Source organism: Chlorocebus sabaeus, chromosome 21, assembly GCF_047675955.1.
Source record: "Chlorocebus sabaeus isolate Y175 chromosome 21, mChlSab1.0.hap1, whole genome shotgun sequence".
Lineage (NCBI taxonomy): Eukaryota > Metazoa > Chordata > Mammalia > Primates > Cercopithecidae > Chlorocebus > Chlorocebus sabaeus.
In genome coordinates this window covers 128,148,360-128,157,074 of record NC_132924.1, presented here as the reverse complement: position 1 = coordinate 128,157,074, position 8,715 = coordinate 128,148,360, and the positions used below count along the sequence as shown (strand labels likewise).

The 8,715-nt window shown below is 39.1% G+C and overlaps 1 protein-coding gene across 1 annotated transcript; it reads left to right on the top strand.

Moving 5' to 3' along the window:
- Positions 1-1,169: 1,169 nt before the first annotated feature.
- Positions 1,170-3,638, top strand: CNPY1 (canopy FGF signaling regulator 1). The gene is made up of 2 exons (XM_007983590.3): positions 1,170-1,352; positions 3,141-3,638. The coding sequence occupies exons 1-2, from the start codon at positions 1,209-1,211 to the stop codon at positions 3,474-3,476; spliced, it is 480 nt and encodes a 159-aa protein (XP_007981781.3). The 5' UTR covers positions 1,170-1,208; the 3' UTR covers positions 3,477-3,638.
- The last annotated feature ends 5,077 nt before the right edge of the window (positions 3,639-8,715 follow it).

Below are 8,715 nucleotides of genomic sequence, written 5' to 3'. Positions count from 1 at the left end.
GATGGCGGTGAAGCGCGGAGACCCTTTGTGCGCCCCGAGCGCGCCTGTGAATGTAGCGCGGTCGCTGGCACCGGAAGGGTTCATACTGCGCCTGAAAGGGGACAATGGAGGCTGGATAGATCAACACTGCAGAAATCGAGTTCATTTGTGATTCAGCCCCTTTCACTGCGGTTGTCATGCAAACTTCCTACTTTGATCAGCAGAGGGTGGAGAGGGAAAAAGCCCGCAAAGGCCGCGGGCTGCGGCGCGGTCCGGCGCCCTTGGCGGCTCCACGCCCCCTTCCGGAAGGAGCCGCGGGGACGCCGCATCCTGCACCTTGACCTGTCTAGACGGCCCCGAACGTTTTGTCTCCGTTACCAAGGGCGAGGGGTGCTCTTTGACCCGCGCCCGGGGCGGAGGTGGTGGCCAAGGGGTCCAGCTGAATCCTCGCCGAATTCCGGAGGGAGAGGGGCTAGCGGGGACGTGCACCAGCTGTTCCCAAAGAAAGCAGCCCAGGAGCCCGCCTGGGAGATGGGACGCCCGTCCGTGAGCCCCTTCCTCTCCCAGCCCCGCGTCCACCCCAGCCCGGGCCATCGCGCGGCTGCAGCGCGGGGGACGCGCAGCCAAGGGCAGCCCCGGGGTGGGCCAGACTTTGGGCCTCCTCAACTTCTCCCCGACTAAGGGGGTCTGCAGCCAGCTGAGCGCGCTCTCTCTCCCTCTCTCTCCCTCCCTCTCTCTGTCTCTCCCTCCTTCTCTCTCTCCCTCTCTCTGTGTCTCTCCCCCTCCTCTCTCTCTCCTCTCTGTCTGACAAGTAGATGGATAATAACTGCCATTTTCTATGCGTCATGCTTTTTGCTACATGCTCAGTGACTTCTAAATATGATTCTATGCAGAGGTATAGTTTCTAGTTTGAATGTATTTTTTTCTGTCCACTTTGAAATATACGCACTTTTAAAAAACTAGAATTTACGCTAACCCCGTAATGATGTAAAGCAGGTTGTTGTTACATTGTAATAACAGCCTACGGTACCGTCTACTGTGTCTGTGCTGGGGAAGTGGCACACGTTTGCATTCATGGAGAGTGTGGCGTTTCCATGTGGACTCGCCGGAAGGTCTTTGAAGTAACATTAACATTAAGACAAGTTTCCTCGCCCTGTCTTTCTTCTTAGATCCCCCTAGCCCAGTCGGAGGCGTTCCTAACGGACCTTTTGGAGAAAGTCTGTGAGCGAATGAACGACTACAAGCTTGAGGAAGACCCTGTGACGAAGGAGAGAACTTTCAAGAGATTTGCTCCTAGGAAAGGAGACAGAATATACCAAGAATTTAAAAAATTGTATTTTTATTCTGATGCTTACAGACCTTTGAAATTTGCGGTAAGCTCTCTTCCTTGCAGATGAATCGTATGATCCAGAAACGTGTTTTTGGAACTCTTTTTTGTTGTTTACTACTCTTGTTGTAGTTGAGTTTCAAGATATGGAACATCACAATGCACATTAAAATGTCATCTGCTGGCTTTGTTATCTTGCTGCTTAAGTGCTCACCATACATTTAGTAACTTGACTTTTGAGACCCTAAGGGGTTGTGGCAATTTGTGGTGATCAATGGACACGTTTCAGTGATACTTTATGGAAGGTGCTGTTCACAAATCCTGGGGACTTGAAGACACAGTTTTGCACAATGCTTTGCTTAAAACATTTGTGTGGGGACTCCGGAGTGGTCTCCGTGCTGGTGCGAGGAAGGTTCTCTCACAGGTTTCCATGTAAGGAATCAGGGGCTGTGGTTTCCAGGTTAAAAGCCAAATTAAAACGAATGTCGCTTTCAAATATTTACAGCCAAATGCTAGAGGGAGAGTGATGCAACCATCTCTTTTTTTCTAAGGCTTCACAGAGGAGGGAGGATTGTATCCCGAGTTAATTCAAGTATTCTAGCCCAGGCTAAGTTAAACAAAGGCTTAGGTATGATAGTGGGCTTGATGTCAAATTTCCTTCCAGTATAATGCTGATTTTTCATGAATAGTAGTCTCTGGCTTGCTAGAATATGCTTGGCAAAGTACATTGCAATATATTTCACTTTAGTCAATGCTGTTGAATCAGACGAAGTGATGGGCAGTCCTGTTTTAAAAAATGTATTATTAAGTTCACACATTGGCCAGAATATCAGGCCTGCTGAGTCCTTGAAATAAGGGCTTTAGCTGATTTTTAAAGATTTTATTTTAATTAGAAAGTAAAGGCAATTATCAGGGTTAAAAGTACCACAGAATAAGAATGGCAATGAATAAGTGTGTTTGTATTTCACAGGTTTTAAATAGGCAAAACCTGTGAAATTTAAATCTTTTAAAATATCATTAAAAATTTTTAGAGTCTTGCTTAATGAACTCAGAAAATGATTTACAAGTCTCTAGTGAATACCGTCGGGTAACTTCACAGCTCCTAAAAGTGTAACCTGGTAGTTCTTTAACAAAGAAACATACTTCAGTTAGAATTTAAGATGATCAAATGCGGGGGCATATTTGAGCACCCTCTTCTCTGAAAGGTCAGGGTTTTTTGTTTTGTTTTGTTTTGTTTTTCCTCTTTTTTAGTGAAGTGAAATTTTGGATGGATCTCTAAATAGTATGAAAAGACACTTCCCGAAGTAACTGTCAGGTGTGTTCTCCACAGTGAAACTGAAGATGAGTTTGTTTTGATTGCTGAGAAGGCTTAATTGTTTTCACACTTTCAAGCCACAAAATGGATTTTTATCTTAAATCTGAAGGAAACTGGTTTAACCATTTCGAGGAACTGTGGTCTTTTAATTTTTTTTTTTTAAATTTAAAAACCGTTAGACTTTTCAGCGCCTTAAATGGGAGGCCCATTTCTTCCTATGGCTTCCATTCCAATTTAAGGAAGTGAAACATGCAAAGAATGATGTTCCTTCCTCAGCCTCCCACGTCTTCCAACACAACTCATCATGTACTTAAGCCCCAGGAAAATGATGCAATTAACATTCTGGGAAGAGGGTTAATCCAATGCAATGATGTATTAAACCAAAAGGGCTAATAAAAATGGACCACCTTGGTTACATGATTTCCTATGTGTAGCTAATAAATTGTTGCAAAGTCCTTCCTAACAAAGTGCCCCGCCAGTGTGCGTCTATCCACATATGTTGTTATTATGTTTCTGCAGTGTGAAACTATAATAGAAGAGTATGAAGATGAAATATTCTCACTTATCGCCCAGGAGGCACACTATCTAGCTGACAAGCTGTGCAGTGAAAAATCAGGTACTGTGTCTGATGTAACATGTACTCGCTGCTCGCACACCCTCTGTCTCTCACTCAGCCTTGCAGCGTCTTGTTTGCAGACCGAGCCTCGCTGCCTCTCTGCGACCCACAGCTCTGACACAGGATCCCCCGTCTCCGCTGAATCAGAAACAACAGCATGTGAGAGAAAACAGATAAACAGAAACACAGGGCTGTGTGGCCTTCCTCTTTGTACTTTCTTTCCTCTACATGTTAAGTGAATTCAAACAAACATTCTTGATTTCCAGTTGTTAAGGAGAAAATTCTTGTTCCGCATTAGAAGACTCCAAAGTACTTTCTTTTTAAGAACTTTGAGAGAGAGGATTTTTCCATCCTGGACCAGGGAAGGAGACCCTCACTTCATGGCTTGAGTATTTGCTACACCAGCAGAAGGTGCGATTTTTGTTTTGTAAGAACTTTCTAAAGTTTTTTTTGTTTGCTTGTTTGGGCGGTGGGGGGGGGGGGATGCTGGAATTTTTTTTTTTTTCCAGGTTCCATTCCTGTATCCACTTCTTAAAAAATTATTTTTTCTGGCTCAGAGGATGGAAAATAAGTTAATTCTTAAGCATATACACACACTCAGAAGCTGGAAAAAATTAGCAGAATTGTATTTATAACATACAGAGTTGAAAGTGGTCACTGACTCTCCACTCTGTTGGCTGTACGTAGACCTTCTAGTCCCCTAACTTGGATGCTTGTTTAATACATTTATAAGAATGGAGTACACAGTTGTGCATTCTTTTTGGATATCTTTGGGAAGAAATGAGTGAGTAGATATGAAGACAATGACTTAAAGCCAGTGGGGTACTTTTAAACAATGTGGAAGTTTGAGACAATTAGCATTCAGCAGTTGTTTACAGTAAAGTATAGAATACACCTACATCCATTATATCAAATGTAGTGCCAAAGTCCTTAAAATAACAGCTACTGCATATTTGTAGATAAATATTCATGTCATCAAAAGCCATTAAACAAGAAGTACACAAATCCCCCATTAACAGAACAAAAAGTTTTTTGGTTTTTTTTTTTACTCTGAGTAGATAATTGGGTTGTTTCCTGTTTAAAACCCAGTTTTAATGAAGCTTGCAAAAGAATACAGTGAGATGACGTAGTCAGAATTATTCAGGCATTCGGCGTGTTTTTCTTTGATGTTGGAGATATACTATAGAAATGTGTGATGTCCATAGCCACAACTTCCCACAGAAAATGTTTTTAAAGTGTTTCAGACAATTCCGAGATGTATGTAGGCATTCAGATATAAGCAAAAATGTGATGAACAATATTTGAAATGTTGATTTTCCGATTTTTTCCTCATAAAGGACGTGCGTGGTCCATGACAACCGCAGATCCACTGCGACATGGGCCCTCTCTCAGATGCTCCAGGAGGACCAGAGAGGGTTCCAGGAACTAGTCCCAGCAGTGGTCACCCCGAATAATAAGATCCTGGGGAAAGACTGCTCCCAAGTTTGTCGATTTGACTTAATTTCAATAATCTTAACTACCTTTCTTCGTTCCTTCTGCCTGTTTATAATTGGAATAAAAATGAACACTAACCTTGGGAAAATGCAAGCCTAAAGAATAAACCTAAGATAGGTGCAATTTTGCAAGGATAAAATGAAACCTGATTAGATAATTCTTAATTGGCATTTGATTTTTAAAACACTGATCAAGTCCTTACCACTATGAACAGCAGTGTTGGAAGTAAAAGGTGTGAAAGATACTCAAAGGTGCAAGCCATCATTGAACCACTACGTAGTGAAGCAGGGTGAGTCCTTTCAGGTAACGTTTCTTCCTGAAACATATTTATGGATGTTCTGAACCACTCATAAGTTAAAAACCGAGAATAAATTACTCCTAGAAAGGGACTAGACTTCTCCCACCCACTCGAAAAGCCCTGCTGTTGAAGTGAGTTAATACCACAATAACAAGGAAGAGCGTTTCTTCAAACTGAACAATTTTTGATACAAAAAGCTCAAGCAACACATCAATGATAAAAACTGTGATAAGCGACTAAAGCAATAGAGAATTCATGCGTCTTAACACATGAGGATGGTTTCAGACAACTGAAGGATGAGATGTTCGTATAGTAGAAAACTCCAGATGCACTGGTGCCTAATCGAAAACACAAGGACAGCCACTTTACAACCAGAATATGACAGTCACACTCTGCTTTGTGAAGGCGATACTTTGCCCTGTGATCTAGCACTACAGCTTTGCTGTGATGGATTCTCTAGAGTTTAAACAGTGTCTTAAAGATGTGACTCTGTGTGTGTGTGTGCATGTGTGTGTGTTTTGGAGGGTATGGAACTGCACATTAAGCAATAACTATTTACTGAGTGTATACTAAGTGCAAAGACACTATGCTATTAAAATATTCACACGCTGCTTTTAGGAAGATAAATATTTAGAAAATAGACATTGGTGGAATTAGAGGTTTTATTAAAAGTTTAGTTCCTTTCTACACTTTACATACATCTTGTTTATATAAGAGTTTCACTTTTTTTCTTCTTAATGCAAATTATTTCACTTTATTTATAATAATCACATGTTGGCCAGTAAGGGCATGTTCACAGACTCTTCCAAATATTGAAGTTCTAACATTCACCCATACACAAAAATAAGTGGGGAAGAATGGAGAAAATATATATGTCAGATTTAAGATGATTGTGTTTGGATGAAAATATAACACATCACTGAGATTTTCATAAACATTGTGTGTCATTATTTTGATGAGTGAAAAAAATCTCAATGAAAGGTTATAGGAGTACAAGTGAATCTGTGGCTGCCACTGCAGTTTATATACTGGATAGAATAAAAGTCATCAAATGTACTTGGTTTTTGGAGTGTGAGACAGAGTAATAATAAGGGGTTATTCCTCAGATAATCTCTTTTTTTCCTAGGCAAGAAATAAAGGCAAGTTCATTAGATGTTCTTGGTGGAACATCTTGGGGCATAAAGCCCAGACTTCTCTAGAATGTCATTTTGATGTCTTGGAGTCAAAATGATTAAAATCTTAATGTGCTATAGGGTTGTGATGAAAAGTGCAGCTCTTTGCCACTCAAGGTATGGAACCGAGTACTGTAGCTTAGAAATGAATGGATCTTCTAATACTCATGGAAGTATTTGTTAAATAGAGTATGTGATGGCATAAATAAATACACCAATATATTCTGTATGTATCACTTCTGCTTCCATATCAAACTTAACATTTCAAAGCATCATCACTGATGAATTTGCCACATAACAATTTTGAATGCAGCGTATGAAGATGAGATCATGTATCTAGAAATGTTGAGCCTACATTTAAAGTAAAAGATTTTTCCCTTTTTATGTAGACTTCTAAACACTAATGGAAATGTTAAATTCTAATACGTGAAATAATTACTTTCAAAGGCGAGCATATTTTTTAAAAGTTATGTAGCTAAAGTAATCCATAGCCTTTTTCAATAGAGTTTGCATTAATTGCTTCCAATTGGAAAAGTAGTATTACCAAAGTATCTAGTTGCTGCTGTGGTTCTTGGGTTAAACGCCAGATGTCCTGTGCCCCTTACAAGCTGTGAAATATCTCTGAGTGGAGCCATGGGTGAAATGACACAATATCTTGGCCTTGCTTTAAAATCCTCCAGCCAAAAAAGACTGGAATATGAGGCAAGAACAGCAGTGTTGATCTTTGTTGAAGTTGGGTTTGGGGTGCAGGGGAATAGATTACACCTTTCTTTCTGCTTTGGGGTAATTTCTATAATAACATTTTGGGAAAATTTCCATAATAAAAGTTTTTAAAATATACTTCCACCAGAATGTCATTTTTGCATAATGAAAATGACTTAATGGGCTGGTGTCTAAAGTAATAATGATGCTATCTAATTTTTTTTTTCCAGATCTGTGTGAAACTTCTGTTAATCATACTGAGCTCTAGGAGTGCCGTGCTGCTAGTTGTAGAGAGGAGTAAAGTCACACCCAAAGGTCAATGTCTGCATTTTATGTTTGCATGTTATCTTTCATGATAAGAAATTTTGTCTCTTGTTTATACCATGTTTGTCTCCGTTTATGATTTATTTTGAAAATCTGTTGTTTGACATCATGACAAACCCTGAGTTTTTTTATAGGTGAAGCTGAGGAGTACATGAAACTTAAATTAACCTTTGCAGATTTTGATGAATCAAACTTGATAAGAAAGAATTTAATTCTGTATTGGGGGAAAAAGTGAAGACATTTCATAAACAAAATAGGGATTTCATAATGTATGCTGTTTATTTTATAACAGTGTATGTGCACGTATACAAGTGCAGTAGCTATCTGATAAGAACTGAATTTGAATTCTCAAATACTTGATTGCCTATAAATTTAAGGAAATACATGGCAACAAATTCAAAATGTGGTCTTCTGGGTGAGATATGGCTATTGGTGAAAGAAACAAACTCACTTTTTATCAGGAATGAAATTTAAATTTTTAGAAACCACAAGTTTAAAAATTCATCTCTAAAATTTAGTGGAGTGTGTAAAAACTAATGAATGCTTTAATTTATAGTAAACAATAATTATATTGGCCTCTCAAACACCAATCTGAGTTTAAATGGTTTAGAAAGTTGAATTATTATTGCATCATGTGTTAAAAGATGACGCTAGTGATTGTGTTTTGTTTTACTCCAAACTCTTCTGGTTTGTTTTTCTTCTAAAGTTTTTTTTTTTTTTTTTTTTTTTTTTTTGGCTCACATTTAGTGTGTTGAGTTTACTACTAAATAATCTTCCATTCTTCTACAGGAATGGAAAGAGAGTTGGGACCTGGTGGGAAATTATCCTTTGACCACACTTAATATACAAAGTCTAGTAACAATCACTCCCGGAAATTTATTTATCTCTGTTAAATTTGCATTCAATGGAATCTGACTTTAATGATGAAAAATGTCAGGGTATAGTCTACACCAGTTTCTACAAAGAGATTCTCATCGTCTTTGGTGACAATCAAGTGGGTAGGATGCTACACATTCTGCCCGGAAGACCTAAAACTCTTTGCCATATTGTTACTCAGTTCCTTAAAAAGCACATTATGTGTTTAAATCATTCTCCTGACTCTTCAGCAGGAAACAATCCTCATATTTAGGAAAATTTACCAAAGCTAAGGGGAAGGGCTTTCCATGCCCCCTCCCCACCTCAACTCTGATTAAAAGTTACTGAGTTAATATCGCTTAATTATTTGGGTGCTTTTTTTTTTGTCTTGTCTGTAGCTGCTTAAGTATGATGGCTCCTTACATAAGCCAACGAACTCGCACTCTAGCTGACACACGATGGAAATAGAACTGAATAATAATTAACACTATTTTCCAGTAGGGTAGGACAATTGTTATTTAAAACATAGTCCCTATAGCTTTATTTAAATGTACCTAGTTAAGGTTAATTTGGCATTTAAAGTAGTAAATCAGGAACATTCTCCTAACTTGAGTTTTCTTGGGAAATGCACTA